The sequence below is a fragment of the Scyliorhinus torazame genome, chromosome 14 (assembly GCF_047496885.1).
Source record: "Scyliorhinus torazame isolate Kashiwa2021f chromosome 14, sScyTor2.1, whole genome shotgun sequence".
NCBI lineage: Eukaryota > Metazoa > Chordata > Chondrichthyes > Carcharhiniformes > Scyliorhinidae > Scyliorhinus > Scyliorhinus torazame.
This window is the reverse complement of record NC_092720.1, coordinates 5018033-5038092: the sequence shown is the minus strand read 5'-3', so window position 1 is coordinate 5038092 and position 20060 is coordinate 5018033. Positions and strand designations below refer to the sequence as shown.

General features: G+C 44.9%; 1 protein-coding gene across 3 annotated transcripts in view; it reads right to left on the bottom strand.

Moving 5' to 3' along the window:
- tp63 (tumor protein p63) overlaps nucleotides 1–20060 on the bottom strand; it is a 284904-nt gene that overhangs the window by 160015 nt on the left and 104829 nt on the right. Inside the window, exon 1 of one of the 3 annotated variants that reach the window (XM_072473637.1) lies at nucleotides 16533–16719. The exons of the other annotated variants lie outside the window; for them this stretch is intronic. Within the exon in view, the coding sequence (XP_072329738.1) occupies nucleotides 16533–16574 (42 nt within the window). The 5' untranslated portion in view covers nucleotides 16575–16719. Of the gene's footprint in view, nucleotides 1–16532; nucleotides 16720–20060 lie in introns of those variants that run through there. 3 annotated transcript variants of the gene reach the window in all.

Below are 20060 nucleotides of genomic sequence, written 5' to 3'. Positions count from 1 at the left end.
GCCTCGCCTCTCATTGGCCTATCTACATACTGTGTCAGGAAACCTTCCTGCACACATTGGACAAAAACAGACCCATCTAAAGTACTCGAACTATAGCGTTTCCAGTCAATATTTGGAAAGTTAAAGTCCCCCATAACAACTACCCTGTTGCTACCGCTCCTAGCCAGAATCATCGTTGCAATCCTTTCCTCTACATCTCTGGAACTTTTCGGAGGCCTATATAAAACCCCTAACAGGGTGACCTCTCCTTTCCTGTTTCTAACCTCAGCCCATACTACCTCAGTAGACGAGTCCTCATCAAACATCCTTTCTGCCACCGTAATACTGTCCTTGACTAACAATGCCACCCCTCCCCCTCTTTTACCACCTTCCCTGAGCTTACTGAAATATCTAAACCCCGGCACCTACCGGTTGGAAGAATGCATTCAAGCAATATTTTTAAAGGGTAGAATTCTGAAGGGGGTTGAGGAGCTCAGGGATCTGGGTATATTGCACACTAATCATTGGTGGCAGGGTTGGTGAGGGTGTGGATAATGAAGCATGCAGATTCTTGGGATTGTAATAGCGGCCTAGAGAACAAAAACAAGTATGTATGATTAACCAACATAAAACACTCGTCCACCTGCAACTGGAGTGTTATGTCCAATTCTGGGCACCATATTTTGGGAAGGATGTGGTTAGATTCAGGAAACTGGGTTGTTCTCCTTGGAGCAGAGAATGTTGGGAGGAGATTTGTTAAGAGGCATTCAAAATCATCAGGGATCTGGACAGGGTAAAACTGTTAACCTTTATGGAAGGGTCATAAACCAGAGGATACTGATTCAAGGTGATTGGCATAAGAATTAAAGGCAACACAAGGGTAAAACATTTTTACACAGCGAGTGGTTCAGTTCTGGAACGCACTGCCTGTGAGTGTGGTGGAGGCAGACTCCATCATGACTTTCAAAAGGAACATGAACAATTATCTGAAGAAAAAAAATTTGCAGGACTAAGGAGGACAGGAGGCGGAAGAGTGGAACCAGGTAACTTGATCTTGCAGGGGACCAGCATAGACCCGATGGGACTAATCATTTTGTCCTCTACTATAACCATTCTATGATCCCATGATTCTACATTTAGTTGGAGGAACTTTCTGCTCATTAAGGATTCAATTTCAGACAAGCAGTCTCAGAACATAGAGTCAGTGGATGGGTCAAAAGATGTGGTGTGAGGTAGAGCTGGATGTCATCGTTCAACGTCAGTGGAAACTGACACTGTGTTTTCCGAGAGTGTTCCCAATGGTGCAGTATGTAGGGAAGAAATAGGAGGGGGTCAAGGATAGATCCAGGGAGGACACCAAATGAACCAGCAGCAGGAAGAGAGGCTACTGCATTCTCTAGCCATAGCTGGACAGATAGGAATGGGACCAGGAGAGTGAATTCCCACCGAGCTGAACAACAGTGGAAAGGTGATGGAGGAGAATGGCATGGCTGCAGAGAGGTCGAGACGGACTAGGAGCGATAGTAGACCATTGACACACGCACACTGGATGTCATTTGTGACTCTGATAAGAGTTGTTGCGGTAGGGACAGAAGCTGATTAGAGGGGTTGGAGTTGCAGGAAAGATGTGCGTGGATTTGGAAAGTGCCATGTAAGAGAGAGGAGGACAGTACCTCAGGAGAGAGAACTATTAGCAATATGTATTAATCATGGGAGCCAGGAAGGGGGTTTGTGTGGCCAGCAGTAGAGTGGGATTATGATCGAGGGGGCACAAGGTGGGTCGCATAGGCAAAATGAGTTCAAAGAGGAATTGGGAATTCAACAATGCAAATTCAGTGTTAGATATAGGAGAACCTTAAAGGAAGCTTGGTCCAGTAGGTGAGAGGAAGGAAGGTGAATGGCAGAGATAGCGAAACAATCTTTGTGACAACAAAGTCTATGAATCCTCGCACTTGCTTTTTGGAGGTGTGAGTGGAAGAAACAGGGAAAAGGGCATAATAAAGTGGTTTGCATGAGATGATCCTGGGACAGGGAGAGTTTGAGCAGCCAAGAACTGGGCCCAACAGTGTTTTTGTGTGGTCCAGCTAGATCGGGACCAGGTAAAGCTGAGGGAGCACACACCAGGGCCTCAAGTGTTTCTGCACCTTAATAAGATTTGAAGCCACCAAACCAGCACGCTGATGAAAAATGAATTGTAGGAGCTTTTCTCATTTTAACGTAAAGAAATTCTGGCAATATAAGATAAAGTCTGAGACAGAAAATAAACCCTGGTCTTTTTTTAAGGAACATTTTACAATTTGATTAAAAAACCCAGTAAAAGTTGCTTCAGGTCCAACTCTGCCGTAAATTGCTGGGTACACATTTTCAACCATTTCAAACTGGAGTAAATGCAGGTAGCATGGGTTCTCTAATGTTTTGGGAACAAGACTCCTTTAATAAACTAAGTGGAGCCTTGCAGACTGTAACTCAGCAGAGTGGACAATCAAGGAAATTTTAAAAAAAAATTTAGAGTACCCAATTCATTTTTTCCCAATTAAGGGGCAATTTAGCGTGGCCAATCCATCTACCCTGCACATCTTTGAGATGTGGGGGCCAAATCCACACAAACACAGGGAGAATGTGCAAACTCCACACGGACAGTGTCCCAGGGACGGGATCGAACCTGGGACCTCGGCGCCGTGAGGCAGCAATGCGAACCACTGCGCCACCGTGCTGCCCACAATCAGGGAAATCTGAGCTTGCAGAGCTTTGGCATAGAACCGGTATAATCGGTTATTCACAAATTTCCATGGAATAAAACAGTGAGTAACATTGCATTTTGAGCACCAAAAATAGTCACTAAATCTGCAGTCCAATTAAAATCAGAAGTTCTGAGTTAATGGGGGTACAGTTCCTTCAGTCCATCAATTAGCTTCTCTACATCGTGATTAATATCCATGTGTGTTTTTAGGTGGTGGGAATGAGGGTTGGAAGACCAACTACTTGCTTTGAAAAATGAATCCAAACAACAGCAGTCTTCAAGGCAGATTAAGGTAATTATCAACATCAGCCAGAAGCCTCCCCTCAAACGGAGGGCACATCCCCAAATGACACATTCAAGACAGATCATTTTGCAATAACCACGGTAAGAACAGGGCGCAATTTTCCAAAATGGGAACAAAATCCCATAGCGAGCACATTTAGCAGTGTCGAGAAACACATGGCTATTCATCGGGACTCATGTTGTACAAGGGGCATGAAGGGGATCGCACAGCCGAGGCCGCGGGTGGGGTGCTCCGCTCACCAGAACTCCCAGTGCAGCGAGAGAGGCCATTTTTAAACGCACTATAGAAGGGTTCCCCGGCCCCCCACACAGCTCACCAACACGCAAAAAATGCCAACCTGGCAGTGCCAGGCTTTCACCCAGGTTGCATTGCCAGGGTACTCAGGTGGCACAGCAGTGCCAAGGCACCCCCTGCCCAAAGGGAATGCAGCTGGGGGCCTCCCATCCCCTGGGAGACCCCCACATGCCCTTAGTGTTGGGTGGGGTTTCTGGGTTATGAGGATAGGGTGGAGGTGTTGACCTTGGGTAGGGTGCTCTTTCCAAGAGCTGGTGCAGACTCGATGGGCCGAATGGCCTCCTTCTGCACTGTAAATTCTATGTGCTGTTCCGTCTGTTTCCCCTTTTTGGGGGCCTGTTTGTTTTCCAAAAAAAACACTTTATTCATAAAATCTCTAATAATAAGCATTTCAGAACATTTCAAATTGTCATAATTGTACATTTTCTCCGTGGATTGCCACGCTAAATTGTCCCCTAATTGGGGAAAAATGAATTGGGTACTCTAAATTATTATTTTTTTTAAAATTTCCTTGATATTTACCTGACTTTCTTCAACGGCGCTCACCCGAGATCTCTGAGGCGAAGGGGATACATCCCACAGTCTCGGGTACCTTGGGAATCTGCACATTAGAGTGAGACCAACTGTCTCGCTCTAATATGCAGATTTGCCAAAAGGTGATCCCGCCCACAATGGGCAGGATTTACATCGCAATGTCCCGCGAGATTGCGTTGAATCTTGAGAGCCAGGTAGATCCTGGCAGTGGGGTCTCCCAGCTTTTTGTATCGGCCATGCTGCGCAGTGACGGGCTGCCTACCCAGCTAAGGGTGCCCGCTGGATTGCACCCACTGTCTTTTTCTAAAGAAAGATTTTACTTTGTCCAGCTTATTGAGAATGTGAATACTGCATGTGGGGTATTCGTCAGGAAATGCAGGTACAAGCAGGTTGTGTAAGACCAGCTGGGAATGTTACCCTTGTGATGGTTTCACATTCACAACAGCCCGGCATTAACTGAGTGGGCACCTCCACTTCCGGGTCTGAAGAATGTTTCAGCATACATTCGGATAATGGGGATACCACAGGACTGCATAGGAAAAACCACCACCACAAATTGACATATTGCTTCACCAGGAAAAACAAAACTTCACAAAGAAAAATGTCAAAGCTAAGTTTTTTTTCAAGTTCAAGAGAAGCATTCAGACAGGCACAGCAAAAGTCATTTAAAAAAGGAAGAAATTATTCCAAATAAGCTCATCTAAATTGACAGATCTGATCCTGTTTTGTAGCAAAGCAATTGTGCATCACGCACGAGGCGGCCGAACTTCAGGGGTCTCCTTATTTGGAACTGGTGGAAGAAAACTTAAATCCAGGTTAGATCAGTGCCAGAAAAACTTTCCTGACACAATCATGAAAGCTTCAATGACCAAAGGAGCCTTCAAAGCAACAGATCTTCCTTACGATGAAGATGTCAGAATGTAAAACAGCAATAATTACTTCCAACTGATATTATATATTTAATTATTTTATGATTCAAAACCATTATGCAGCAAGCCTTGCTCCAATAATAATAATCACCTCCAATTACTTTAGGTACACTCTACAAGGTCCAAATGAGTTTGGGAGCCACTCCCCTCAAACAAAAGTGCGTCTGGGAATCAAGTGATTTTAAAAAGCTATCCTTATTTCTAAAGTGTGAGCTCGCTCCATCTGCATCGAGCCCTTCATCAAAAAGAATATAGGCAGATCACCTGCTTATAGCCTCACCCAATCGTCCCCCCAATGGGCTACTGGGAAATGCACCTCAGTAACATGGGCCAACCTGTCCTCTTTCCCCAGCTGATTCAGCCACTAAATGACACACACTGACCCCATCACCACGACAACCCAACTTCTTTATTCTTTCATGACTGTTGCTGACAAGGCCGGCATGTATCGCCCATCCCTAATTGCCCTGGAGGTTTGCTGGGTCATTTCAGAGGACATTTAAGAGTCAAGCCACATTGCGGTGGGTCTGGAGTTACATGTAGACCCGGCCAGATAAGGACGACAGATTTCCTTCCCTAAAGGACACGAGTGAATCAGATGGGTTTTTACAACTGTCAATGGTAGTTGTCATGGTTACCATTACTGAGACTAGCTTTCAATTCCAGATATATCAATTGAATTTAAATGCCACCAACTGCCATGGTGGAATTTCTAATAGGAATTATTTCCGCACATGTTGGTGTCGCTGGCTAGACCAGCATTTATTGTCCATTCCTAATTGTCCGAGAGAAGGAGGTGGTGAGCTGCCTTTCTGAACTCCTGCAGTCTGTGCGGTGTAGGTACACCCAGAGTGCTGTTAGGGAAAGAGTTCCTGAAAATAAATTTGAACCTGTGCCCCTTCGCATTAGCTTGGGCCTCTGGTTTACTCGCCCAATGAGGTTATCATCACTACCAAATCTCCTTGATATCATCAATAGTACAAGCAAAGTGAAAAAGGACTTTAACTTTATATAACTCAGTTATCAATCAAAGTTCTGATGAAAGGTCACAGACATGAGATTTTGGTTGCATTTAAGTGAGTCGCCAGGGGTCTCAGGACGGGAGGCCCACATTGTCACCCTTCAGAAGTTCTACCACATTAAGTACCTCTCAGACACCTAAGTGGCCAGTGGTGGGTTTTTACCGGGATCAAGAAGCCATCCCCCACCCCCACCCACCCGAATTGAGAGCTCTAGGCCAATCAGAGGCCAGCAGCTATAAATTGCCGGCAACATCATTAGGGGAATTGTGATAGCTGCTGGTAATGTCCCAGAGTTCCAGATTCACTGTGGGGCCCAGGTTACAGGTGAGTGATGGGGAAGGATGGGGGTGTTGGCAGCATGGATAGAGAAATGGCTGTCAGCTGGGACCCCTTTCCCAATGTCAAATCCCTCGGGCGAGATTCTGTGACCCCCTGCCGGGTCGGAGAATCGGCGGGGGCTGGCGTGAATCCCGACCCCGTCGGTTGCCGAATTCTCCGGCACCGGATATTCGGCGGGGGCGGGAATCGCGACGCGCCGGTTGGCGGCCCCCCCGCGATTCTCCGGCACGCATGGGCCGAAGTCCCGCTGCTAAAATGCCTGTCCCGCCGGTGTAGATTAAACCACCTACATTACGGGCAGGACAAGGTGGCGCAGGCAGGCTCCGGGGTCCTGGGGGGACGCGGGGCGATCTGGCCCCGGGGGGTGCCCCCAGTGGCCTGGACCGCGATCGGGGGCCCACCGATCCGCGGGCGGGCGTGTGCCGTGGGGGCACTCTTTTCTTTCCGCCTTCGCCACGGTCTCCACCATGGCGGAGGCAGAAGAGACTCCCTCCACTGCGCATGCGCGGGAATGCCGTCAGCGGTCGCTAACGCTCCCGCGCATGCGCCGCCCGGAGATGTCATTTCCGCGCCAGCTGGCGGGGCACCAAAGGCCTTTTCCGCCAGCTGGCAGGGCGGAAATTAGTCCAGCGCGGGCCTAGCCCCTTAAGGTTGGGGCTCGGCCCCCCAAGATGCGGAGCATTCCGCACCTTTGGGGCGGCGCGATGCCTGACTGATTTGCGCCGTTTTGGGCGCCAGTCGGCGGACATCGCGCCGATACCGGAGAATTTCGCCCCTCGATCTGGCGCAGAGTGCCTTTGAACAAAGGACCTCGAGAAGCCAAGAGCAGCCACACCAACAAAGAACAAAGAGAATTACAGCACAGGAACAAAGAATTCGGCCCTCGCAGCCTGCGCCGATCCAGATCCTTTATCTAAACCTGTCACCTATTTTCCAAGGATCTACTTCCCTCTGTTCCCCGCATCTATCTATCTAGACGCATCTTGAATGATGCTATCGTGCCCTCCTCTACCACCTCCGCTGGCAAAGCGTTCCAGGCACCCACCACCCTCTGCGTAAAAAACTTTCCACGCCATCTCCCTTAAACTTTCCCCGCACATCTCCCTTAAACTTTCCCCCTCTCACCTTGAAATCGTGACCCCCCTTGTAAGTGACACCCCCACTCTTGGAAAAAGCTTGTTCGTATCCACCCTGTCCATACCTCTCATAATTTTGTAGACCTCAATCAGGTCCCCCCTCAACCTCCGTCTTTCCAACAAAAACAATCCTAATCTACTCAACCTTTCTTCATAGCTAGCACCCTCCATACCAGGCAACATCCTGGTGAACCGCCTCTGCACCCTCTCTAAAGCATCCACATCCATCTGGTAATGTGGCGACCAGAACTGCACGCAGTATTCCAAATGTGGCCTAACCAAAGTCCTATAGAGCTGTAACAAGACCTGCCGACTCTTGTACTCAATACCCTGTCCGATGAAGGGAAGCCTGCTGTATGTCTTCTTGACCAGTCTATCGACCTGCGTTGCCACCGTCAGGGTACAATGGACCTGAACGCCCAGATCTCTCTGTACATCAATTTTCCCCAGGACTCTTCCATTGACCGTATAGTCCGCTCTTGAATTAGATCTTCCAAAATGCATCACCTCGCATTTGCCTGGATTGAACTCCATCTGCCATTTCTCTGCCCAACACTCCAATCTATCTATATTTTGCTGTATTCTCTGACAGTCCTCCTCGCTATCTGCAACTCCATCAATCTTAGTATCATCTGCAAACTTGCTAATCAGACCACCTATACCTTCGTCCAGATCATTTATGTATATCACAAACAACAGTGGTCCGAGCACGGATCCCTGTGGAACACCACTAGTCAACCTTTCTCCATTTTGAGACACTCCCTTCGACCACTACTCTCAGTCTCCTGTTGCCCAGCCAGTTCTTTATCCATCTAGCTAGTACACCCTGAACCCCATACGACTTCACTCTTTCCATCAACCTGCCATGGGAAACTTTATCAAACGCCTTACTGAAGTCCATGTATATGACATCTACAGCCTTTCCCTCATCAATTAAAGTTGTCACTTCTTCAAAGAATTCTATTAGGTTTGTAAGACATGACCTTCCCTGCACAAAACCATGCTGCCTATCACTGATAAGTCTATTTTCTTCCAAATGTAAATAGATCCTATCCCTCAGTATCTTCTCCAACAGTTTGCCTACCATTGACGTCAAGCTCGCAGGTCTATAATTCCCTGGATTATCCCTGCTACCCTTCTTAAACAAAGGGTCAACATTAGCAATTCTCCAGTCCTCCGGGACCTCACCAATGCTGCAAAGATATCTGTTAAGGCCCCAGCTATTTCGTCCCTCGCTTCCCTCAGTAATCTGGGATAGATCCCATCTGGACCTGGGGACTTGTCCACCTTAATGCCTTTTAGAATACCCAAAACTTCCCCCTTCCTTATGCCGACTTGACCCAGAGTATTTAAACATCCATCCCTACCCTCAACATCCGTCATGTCCCTCTCCTTGGTGAATACCGATGCAAAGTACCCATTAAGAATCTCACCCATTTCCTCTGACTCCACGCATAATTTCCCTCTTTTGTCTTTGAGTGGGCCAATCCTTACTCTAGTTACCCTCTTGCTCCTTATATAAGAATAAAAAGCTTTGGGATTTTCCTTAACCCTGTTAGCCAAAGATATTTCATGACCCCTTTATTGCACGTTTGAGATTTGTCCTACTTTCCCGATATTCCTCCAAAGCTTCATCAGTTTTAAGTCGCCTAGATCTTATGTATGCTTCCTTTTTCATCTTAGCTAGTCTCACAATTCCACCCGTCATCCATGGTTCTCTAATCTTGCCATTTCTATCCCTCATTTTCACAGGGACACGTCTGTCCTGCATTCTAATCAGCCGTTCCTTAAGACTCCCACATTTCAAATGTGGATTTACCCTTAAAGAGCTGCTCCCAATCCACATTCCCTAGTTCCTGCCGAATTGTGTTACACTTGGCCTTTTCCCAATTTAGCACTCTTCCTTTAGGACCACTCTCATCTTTGTCCATGAGTATTCTAAAACTTACGGAATTGTGATTGCTATTGCCAAAGTAATCACCGACTGAAACGTCAACCACCTGGCTGGGATCATTCCCCAATACCAGGTCCAGTATGGTCCCTTCCCGATTGGACTATTTACATACTGCTCTAAAAAACTCTCCTGGATGCTCCTTACAAATTCTGCTCCATCCACGCCTCCAACACTACATGAGTCCCATTCAATGTTGGGGAAGTTAAAATCTCCCATCACGACCACCCTATTGCTCCTACATTTTTCTATAATCAGTCTACATATTTGTACCTCTACTTCACGCTCACTTTTGGGAGGCCTGTATTAAAGTCCCAACAATGTTACTGCACCCTTCCTATTTCTTTGCTCTACCCATATTGCCTCAGTGCTCGAATCCTCCATTGTGCCCTCCTTAATCATAACTGTGATATCACCTCTGACCAGTAATCCAACTCCTCCGCCCCTTTTACCTCCCTCGCTATCCCTCCTGAAGCATCTAAATCCTGGGATATTTAGTTGCCAGTCTTGCCCTTCCCTCAACCAAGTCTCAGTAATACCAAAACATCATATTCCCAGGTACTAATCCAAGCCCTAAATTCATCTGCCTTACCTGCTACACTTCTCGCATTGAAACAAATGCACCTCAGACCACCCGTCCCTTTGCGTTCATCATCTCTTCCATGTCTACTCTTCCCCTTAGTCACATTGAGTTTATTATCTAGTACCTTACTGGCTTTAGTTGCTGCCTCTTTACTGACCTCTAACTTTCTAATCTGGTTCCCATCCCCCTGCCACATTAGTTTAAAACCTCCCCAACAGTGTAAGCAAAAGCACCCCCGAGGACATTGGTTCCAGTCCTGCCCAAGTGTAGACCATCCGATTTGTAATGGTCTCACCGCACCCAGAACCGGTTCCAATGTCCCAAAAATCTGAACCCCCCTCCCTCCTGCACCATCTGTCAAGCCACGTATTCATTCTGACTATTCTTGAATTTCTACTCTTACTGTCTCGTGGCACTGGTAGCAATCCTGAGATTACTACCTTTGAGGTCCTACTTTTTAACTTACCTCCTAACTCCCTAAATTCTGATTGTAGGACCTCACCCCGTTTTTTGCCTATATGCACCAAGACAACTGGCTGTTCACCCTCCCCCTTCAGTATGTCCTGCAGCCGATCTGAGACAACCCTGACCCGTGCACCCGGGAGGCAACACACCATTCGGTTTGTGTGTTGAACTCTGCATGACAACCATTGCTGACTAAATATCAATGGTGGCAGGATGCGGCCCTTAAGGACATAAGAGCATAAGAACTAGGAGCAGGAGTAGGCCATCTGGCCCCTTGAGCCTGCTCCGCCATTCAATTAGATCATGGCTGATCTTTTGTGGACTCAGCTCCACTTTCCGGCACAAACACCATAACCCTTAATCCCTTTATTCTTCAAAACACTATCTATCTTCATCTTAAAAACATTTCATGAAGGAGCCTCAACTGCTTCACTGGGCAAGGAATTCCATAGATTCACTACCCTTTGGGTGAAGAAGTTCCTCCTAAACTCACTCCTAAATCTACTTCCCCTTATTTTAAAGCTATGCCCCCTAGTTCTGCTTTCACCCGCCAGTGGAAACAACCTGCCCGCATCTATCCTATCTATTCCCTTCATAATTTTATATGTTTCTATAAGATCCCCCCCGCATCCTTCTAAATTCCAATGAGTACAGTCCCCGTCTACTCAACCTCCCCTCATAATCCAACACCTTCAGCTCTGGGATTAACCTAGTGAATCTCCTCTGCACACCCTCCAGCGCTAATACATCCTTTCTCAGGTAAGGAGACCAAAACTGAACACAATACTCCAGGTGTGGCCTCACTAACACCTTCTACAATTGCAGCAAAACCTCCCTAGTCTTAAACTCCATCCCTCTAGCAATGAAGGACAAAATTCCATTTGCCTTCTTCATGACCTGTTGCACCTGTAAACCAACTTTGTGCGACTCATGCACTAGCACACCCAGGTCTCTCTGCACAGCAGCATGTTTTAATATTTTATCATTTAAATAATAATCCCTTTTGCTGTTATTCCAACCAAAATGGATAACCTCACATTTGTCAACATTGTATTCCATCTGCCAGACCCTAGCCCATTCACTTAACCTATCCAAATCCCTCTGCAGATTTCCAGAATCCTCTGCACTTTTTGCTTTACCACTCATCCTAGTGTTGTCTGCAAACTTGGACACATTGTCCTTGGTCCCCAACTCCAAATCATCTATGTAAATTGTGAACAATTGTGGGCCCAACACTGATCCCTGAGGGACACCACTGTGGCACCTTGTCAAAGGCTTTCTGGAAATCCACATATACCACATCCACTGGCTCCCCGTTATCTACCACACTGGTAATGTCCTCTAAAATTCCACTAAATTAGTTAGGCATGACCTGCCCTTTATGAACCCATGCTGCGTCTGCCCAATGGGGCAATTTCCAACCAGATGCCTCGCTATTTCTTCCTTGATGATAGATTCCAGCATCTTCCCTAGTACCGAAGTTAAGCTCACTGGCCTATAATTACCCGCTTTCTGCCTACCTCCTTTTTTAAACAGTGGTGTCACATTTGCTAATTTCCAATCCGCTGGGACCACCCCAGAGTCTAGTTAATTCTGGTAAATTTAACACGAGTGCATTTGCAATTTCCTTAGCCATCTCTTTTAACACTCTGGGATGCATTCCATCAGGGCCAGGAGACTTGTCTACCTTTAGCCCCATTAGCTTGCCCATCACTACCTCCTTAGTGATAACAATCATCTCAAGGTCCTCTCCTGTCATAGCCTCATTTCTATCAGTCACTGGCATGTTATTTGTGTCTTCCACTGTGAAGACCGACCCAAAAAACCGGTTTGGTTCCTCAGCCATTTCCTCATCTCCCATTATTAAATCTCCCTTCTCATCCTCGAAAGATGTGGAGATGCCAGCGTTGGACTGGGGTGAGCACAGTAAGAAGTCTTACAACACCAGGTTAAAGACCAACAGGTTTGTTTCAAACACTAGCTTTCGGAGCACTGCTCCTTCCTCAGGTGAATGAAGAAGTATGTTCCAGAAACATATACATAGACAAATTCAAAGATGCAAGATAAGCTTGGTCCTCTAAAGGACCAACATTTACCTTGGCCACTCTTTTTTGTTTTATATATTTGTAGAAACTTTTACCATCTGTTTTTATATTCTGAGCAGGTTTACTCTCAATCTATCTTACGCTTCTTTATAGCTTTTTTAGTAGCTTTCTGTTGCCCCCTAAAGATTTCCCAGTCCTCTAGTCTCCCACTAATCTTTGCCACTTTGTATGCATTTCCCTTCAATTTGATACGCTCCCTTATTTCCTTAGATATCCATGGTTGATTTTCCTTCTTCCTTTTTATTGGTATAAACCTTTGCTGAGCACTGTCAAATATCGCTTGGAAGGTTTTTCACTGTCCTCAACTGTTTCACCATAAAGTCTTTGCTCCCAGTCTACCTTAGCTAGTTCTTCTCTCATCCCATTGTAATCTCCTTTATTTAAGCACAAAACACTAGTGCTTGATTTTACCTTCTCACCCTCCATCTGTATTTTAAATTCCACCATACTGTGATCGCTCCTTCCGAGAGGATCCCTATCTAGGAGATCATTAATCAATCCTGTCTCATTACATAGGACCAGATCTAGGACCGCTTGTTCCCTCGTAGGTTCCATTACATACTGTTCCAGGAAATTATCGCAGATACATTCTATAAACTCCTCCTCAAGGCTGCCTTGACCGACCTGGTTAAACCAATCGACATGTAGATTAAAATCCCCCATGATAACTGCTGTACCATTTCTACATGCATCAATTATTTCTTTGTTTATTGCCTGCCCCACCATAATGTTACTATTTGGTGGCCTACAGACTACTCCTATCAGTGACTTTTCCGCCTTACTATTCCTGATTTCCACCCAAATGGATTCAACCTTATCCTCCATAGCACCGATGTCATCCCTTACTATTGCCCGGATGTCATCCTTAAATAACAGAGCTATACCACCTCCCTTACCATCCACTCTGTCCTTCCGAATAGTTTGATATTTAACTCCCAGTCGTGACCATCCTTTAACCATGTTTCAGTAATGGCCACTAAATCATAGTCATTCACGATGATTTGCGCCATCAACTAATTTACCTTATTCCGAATACTACGGGCATTCAGGTAAAGTACACTTATGTTGGCTTTTATACCTCCGTTTTGAATCCTAACACCTCGATCAGTAATCTCTCCCAAGTTATATTTCCTCTTAACTTTTCTCCTAATTTTCCTTGTCATTGAACCCATATCTTCATGTAACAACCTGCCATGTCGCTTACCATTTATATTTTTACTTCCCGTTTTATTCCTTTTTGTATTACTGGTCCTATTCACTGAGCATTAGTCGCTCACCTCCAGCCTCAATTGGCAGCAGGACAGGAAGGTCACCGGCTTTCCCGCCAGACTTAATCCCTTGAGGCAGGAAGGCGACTGGGCCCATACCCGCCACCCTCCTGTCCAATTAAATGCTCTCTGCCTCCAAACTTGCCACAGGGCAGAGCATTCAGTTCTGCCAATTAGCTCTGTTCCTCTCTTCACAGATGCGGTCAGATCTCCAGAGCATTCCTAGCATTTACTGTTCTTTATCAATAAAGAAAGCTCACTCACTATAACTCGGTTACCAAATGAAGTTTGTGGAAGGACCTGATTTCAACCTGAAATCAGAAAAGCCATAAGGGCTGACGAGCTTTGCATGACATTCCCAGGAGGACTGTCGAGAAGACGGTGGACAGATGAGGAATTTCTAACCCCCATAAATTACTTCTCTTGACTTACGACAGTTCTTTGATCAACATTAAAGGACAGCAACACACAACCACGGTGAAGGTTTTAACTTTGTTCTCTTCAGTCTGATTGAACACTGCAATTAGGTGGAATACTCAAAACCTCTCTTAGCTGGGGATCAGGATAGTTTGTAGCTGCTGATGTTGTGGAAAGGCAGGGTACGCCAGAGCATCCAGGTGCTGGTTTGACAGGAAGCTCACTCCATGCAGTGGTTGACTTCCCCGTACTGGGTAAAATGCACAATAATTTTGGGGAATCACCGATGTAGTCGCCATCACTGACATTCCACCAGTGGGTGATTATATGGTGCCTTTACTGTTGTCTGCAAGTTTCAGTTCAAGGCTTTATATCTAATGATGCTGCACAAGAGTGTTATTTAAACTGATTGTACCAGCTTTTCCAAAGTGCTCTTCAGTTTGCAGAGATCTCTTGTTGTCTCACACAGTTCATACAGACGGCAACAACACATTCATAAAATACCAAACAATCGGTGTCGCATCAAGGAGGAGCGAATCATATAACTTATCTACATTTTCAGATTTTTTAATGAAAAGATGTCTTGGATGGTAAATTTGATGTCATGTAAAATGGAGTAAAATTAAAACAGCAAATGCCATTCAGACAGTGGATCTCTGCAGTGCTGCAGGACCCTTTCAAGATGTGCTCCCACGTCAAACAGCTGCCTGCAAATTCTTGTCATAGTTTCTCTTTCAAATTAATGTTTGCAGATTTGAAGTGTTTTTGTGGTGCTATGTTGCTAACTCACGTTTAGTGCACAAACCTTTCCCAAGCTTCAGATGATTCAGGGGATTTGGAAAAAACTACTTTACATCTTACGCGCTGTGATTAGTTATAGGGATACGTTAGATCCTGTAAGAAAGCTTTCTTTGCAAGGTAATGCTTTTAGAAATACTGGGATTCTGCAATACTTTAAACATAAACAGTTACCATATCTGAAAAACATTTTGATGGATTTTTTTAAGCACCAGTTTCTCACTTTGCGGTGTTATCCGCATCACTTAATTTATGATAATTAGTCATTCAATGAGCACATCAACAACTTTGAATTGTCAGTACGTCCTATTTGTAAACTTTCAACATTCTAAGGTAGGGTTAGGAAAATATAGGGATCCGCAGCTTAGTTCGAGAATTCTTCATTCGGTTTTGAAAATCTGTGTTTGTTGTGGAGTGTTACTATTAACCTCAATATGTATTCACTGTCATCTTTAAACATCATACATTTAGGAAAGTCATCTCCCCTTAGAGCCAACAGCTACACTTGAGAGTTTTGGTAAATACTTTCTGGTAAACAGACATGGACAGATTTGGGCCATTACCCAGAAGCCTGTACACATTTAACAATCCAATTCCAAAGTCTGAGTATTTGAAGAGTGAAAAAGACAGTGCCTGACAAAAGCAGGTGAGAGCACTGAAGATTTTCAGAAGTGGATGGCACAGATTTATATCAGAATTCCAGTTCTGAAGCTGTGCGCCTCGTGCCTCCTACCCTCAGCTTCCATTCTATCAAAAAAAAACCAAGGTAAAATGGAAAGTGTCTGAGTTTGAAATCGAGTTTCAAGGAGCTGAGAATTTACCATACGGAGACTCCGATCTGTTGGCAGCTGCACTCACACCCTAGGCTGATTACACGGGTTTGAGGTTTTGGCATTTATTTTTGTTTCAAAGAGCAGATGTTACAACCGAGTGACACTCAATAGAGCACAAACTTTACCTGAAATTATTTCTGCATTAGAAAAAAGTAAGACACACTCTTTCAAGCTTTATTTGCCCGCTCTTATGCAGGAGGCTTACCTGCCTTGTCGCACTTATTACCAAACTTAGTGAATAATCTCAGTCAACCTCAAACAACTTGCACAAGACAGTCAATGAGTTATCAACAGTGCAGTTTGGAAACCCAGGACATATTGTGCACGGATTCCTACCCACTGTCCCCCATCACTTGCCATTACAAAATAAAAAGGCACTTAAACAAAACTCTCCAAGAGTAGCTCCCTGAAATTAGAAAGGTCAAGCTCTCCACTGTCCAATATCCAAAGGCTAAAATATATAATTTAAGATGTTTAATGTCAACCCCTGTTCCAATCACAACACTTCAAAACTTGAGTAAATTCTATCAGCTAGCTCAAGGATTTGATAAAGGTGATGCAATAAATGAATCAACAACATTTTGTGAGGCTGCATCCTTAACAACTTTGAACATGGGTGTGATTTTTCAAGGTGTCACAAATGACAATGTCAGTTGAGATTGAACTAAACGGAGTTAAAAGTTTGCAAATTTAATTAATGTGATAACTGTATGCCCACCTGTCCCTTATGCAAAGGTACACCTGATTAACAATTTGAACAAATCACACTGGGATCCAATTTGAATAGAGCCTGTAGAAGTGGGTGTGAACTTTGCAAAGTTTCTGATCCACTTACCTCACTGTACTGTGACTGTGCTGCATTCTCTAAGTACAGCATGTTTGCAGCAATGTTGATGAGCGCTGCTGTCCCGTCTCCTGGCTCCAGCTTTGTGCTATGTTTATGGTAGGAGTTTTATCTCAGATTGAGTGTGTGTGTCTGTTTTTTTTAAAAAGCAGATTCTCTTATATCCAGACCTTGCTGAACAGGTAAAAGTGCAAAGGGGTGGGATCTCCACACCAGCTGCCAGCCAATCTTTCCCAAAGTTCCACCTGAAACTTTTAAACTCAGCACCAATTGAATACTCCAGCAGCTAATCTACATGTCAGCCTCTCCCCTATTATTATATTCCTTACAGCCTACCTTTCATAAACTTTCTCTTCATGAATATGAAGATGATCTCTAACTCAAAATATACATGGAAACTTAGTGTCAAGTTGATTTTCGTTTTTTTCCGTCTTTCTGTAAACTTTGATGGGGGTTGTGTGTGTGTGGGGGGGGGGGGGGGGGTCAATGAGGGAAAGAGAAAATAAAAGAGAAGATCAGAGCAAGTTGCTAATTTGTAAAATCCCAGCTGTCCACTTTGAAGCAGCATGCCTTCCCGCCTCGCCGCCTGACTCTGTACAATCGACTAGCTAATTGACAACAATAACAGCACAATGACCTTTGCTCTCTGTCCTACTCCAGACACTTCATACATTTACTAAAGCTTTCTCTCGAGATCCTTATTGCAAACCTTGTTAGAGCTGTAAAGTAGACAGGGGCACAATTAAGGAGTAATATGGATGTACATAGCGATCGCCACACAGCCAGGTTCAAAACGTCCTGCAACAATGTCAGGTAACTTAAGCCAACAATCCCCCAATTAAATCTCATCAGTATGGACAATATGTAGTTTAACCCCTTCCCTGCATCATTTGTTTTCTAAAATGCTTACTGACAGATGCATCGGGAAGGACTTCTTTATATTTTCATCAGTGTTTAACCTGTCAATTCAATTTTATTGAATTGCACAGGTTTTTACATATTATTAACATGATAGACAGTTCTCATCTTTAGGCACTGCAAACTCCCCGAATCAGGCCCCGTTCTGCAGCCGACATAATTACACCCAATTGGGCTCCTCATCCAGCTCAAATCCAAACTCATTCACTACTCCAGTGTGAATCTGACTGTAACACTGATTTCAAAATTGGAAACAGGAGCTAGATTGTACAGGATGCTATACTGCGTGAGCAGAGGTCAGTGAAATGCTTAACTATGGAGTTAAGGAGGATGAGGGTGAATCTCTCTCCCGCCCCCACTCAAGTAGGAAACTCTTGAACTCAATTATGATGTTGGGGTGCAGGTAAACAGTAGGGAAGTCGGGAACAGGTTAAGTTATTCAGGTGCGTGCACAACTGCACTTCTCAAGGAGCTGTTGGTGTTAGCAGAGATTTGGGCTTGGCAAGTGGTACAATATAGCTTCCACAAAATAAATGGTTTTTAACACTCCAGGCTTTTAAGGCACTTTGGATTTTCAAGATGACTCTCAGACAGGAAGCTGACACCACAATGAGTGAAAGATGAGTGTTCTGCATTCAGTGAGTCACTGCACAAGGGTTGCAAAATCAGGAGTGCAGTAATAAAAATGGCATTTGAAAACATTGTGCTGCTGCACCCTTTAGAAAACCATCACAGTATCCATCCCATACAGGTTTCTTTAAAATCTTTAAATGGTTGAGTAGACTGGGACTGAACTCATTGGAATTTAGAAGGATGAGGGGGGAACTTATAGAAACATATAAAGTTATGAAGGGAATAGATAGGATAGATGCGGGCAGGTTGTTTCCACTGGCGGGTGAAAGCAGAACTAGGGGACATAGCCTCAAAATAAGGGGAAGTAGATTTAGGACTGAGCTTAGGAGGAACTTCTTCACCCAAAGGGTTGTGAATCTATGGAATTCCTTGCCCAGTGGAGCAGTTGAGGCTCCTTCATTAAATGTTTTTAAGATAAAGATCGATAGTTTTTTGAAGAATAAAGGGATTAAGGGTTATGGTGTTCGGGCCGGAAAGTGGAGCTGAATCCACAAAAGATCAGCCATGATCTAATTGAATGGCGGAGCAGGCTCGAGGGGCCAGATGGCCGACTCCTGCTCCTAGTACTTATATCCCATCAAAACTGTTTTAGAACACTGGCAAAAAGAGCTTTGTGGCAAGCATCCTCTTACTGAACATACGGAAATGAACACATTTCCCAAAAATCAAATCTGTGTGGTATTGGTGTGATTTTGGCTGCTTTACATCTGATTACAACATGCAAGCTACAGTGAGTGGCCCAACAAACAGCGGCACAGTGGTTAGCATTGCTGCCTCACAGCGCCAGGAAACCGGGGCGGCACGGTGGTGAACACTGCAATGTGTTTATTTCCGTATGTTCAGGATGAAATGCTGCTACTCCCAACTTTCCAGTACCACCTCTCCTCCCCCACCCGACCATTTTAGTGCTCTTCAGTTGAATGTGCAGAAATCACAATGAATGGCTGACAGGATCTTTTATCCAACACGGAGAGTGGGGTGCCAACATATATTTAAATCACCTCACAGCACCAGGAACCCGGGGCGGCACGGTGGCACAGTGGTTAAAACTGCTGCCTCACAGCGCTAGGGACCCCCGTTCAATTCCGGCCTGGGGTGACTGTCTGTGTGGAGTTTACACTTTGTCCCCCGTGACCGCGGGGGTTTCCTCTGGGTTCTCCGGTTTCCTCCCACAGTCCAAAGATGTGCAGGTTAATGCAACTCCCCAGTACACCAATAAACCACAGCAAATTGCAAAAATAAACAAGAAGACTGTTCAAAATGCAACTACAAGTCTTCAGAACTCACATAGTGTATTGATAATACACCAAGCTGGTACTCAGCATAATGTATGTACCAACTAGATGGAAATGTTAAGAGATTAACATTGAAATGGGGAGTTCCCAACCACTGTGTGATTGAAATAGTCCACCGCTGAAGACAGGAAGCCATTTGTAAGGTTGGTAAAAGCCGACTGGAAATGTGACTTAAGTGGGTTAGTTTCCAATCTACTCAACACAGTCCAATGAGAAAAAGTTAAGATCAGTACAGGCCCCATCCTACCTTGTGCAACAGAATCATTGCAAAGTGATTCGGAAACAATTAATTAAGACCCAACTGTAAGGTGGGAAAACTGCAGTTACATTTTCCACAGCAAGATCCCAGAATCAGTCAATCTGTGGTGTGAATAGAAATCTACATTCAGTTTGATTCACCTGGAAGCTATCCAGTTCAGCTGTAGTCATAACAGAGCTGGGTTGAGAAGGAGACAGTAAACAGGATGCACAGTAGAAAGAGGGTTACTTTCCAGGAGCTGCTTTATGTAGTCCTGTAGCTGAAAGCAGGCGCTGGAACCTCCTGCCCATCTGTTTGGGTAAGAGCACAAGATATAGGTCACAGTGGGTTGAGCCTACTCTGCTCCATTCAACAGAATCACAGCAGACCATCTGCCTAAACTCCAATCTCCTGCCTACTCGCCATATCCCTCAA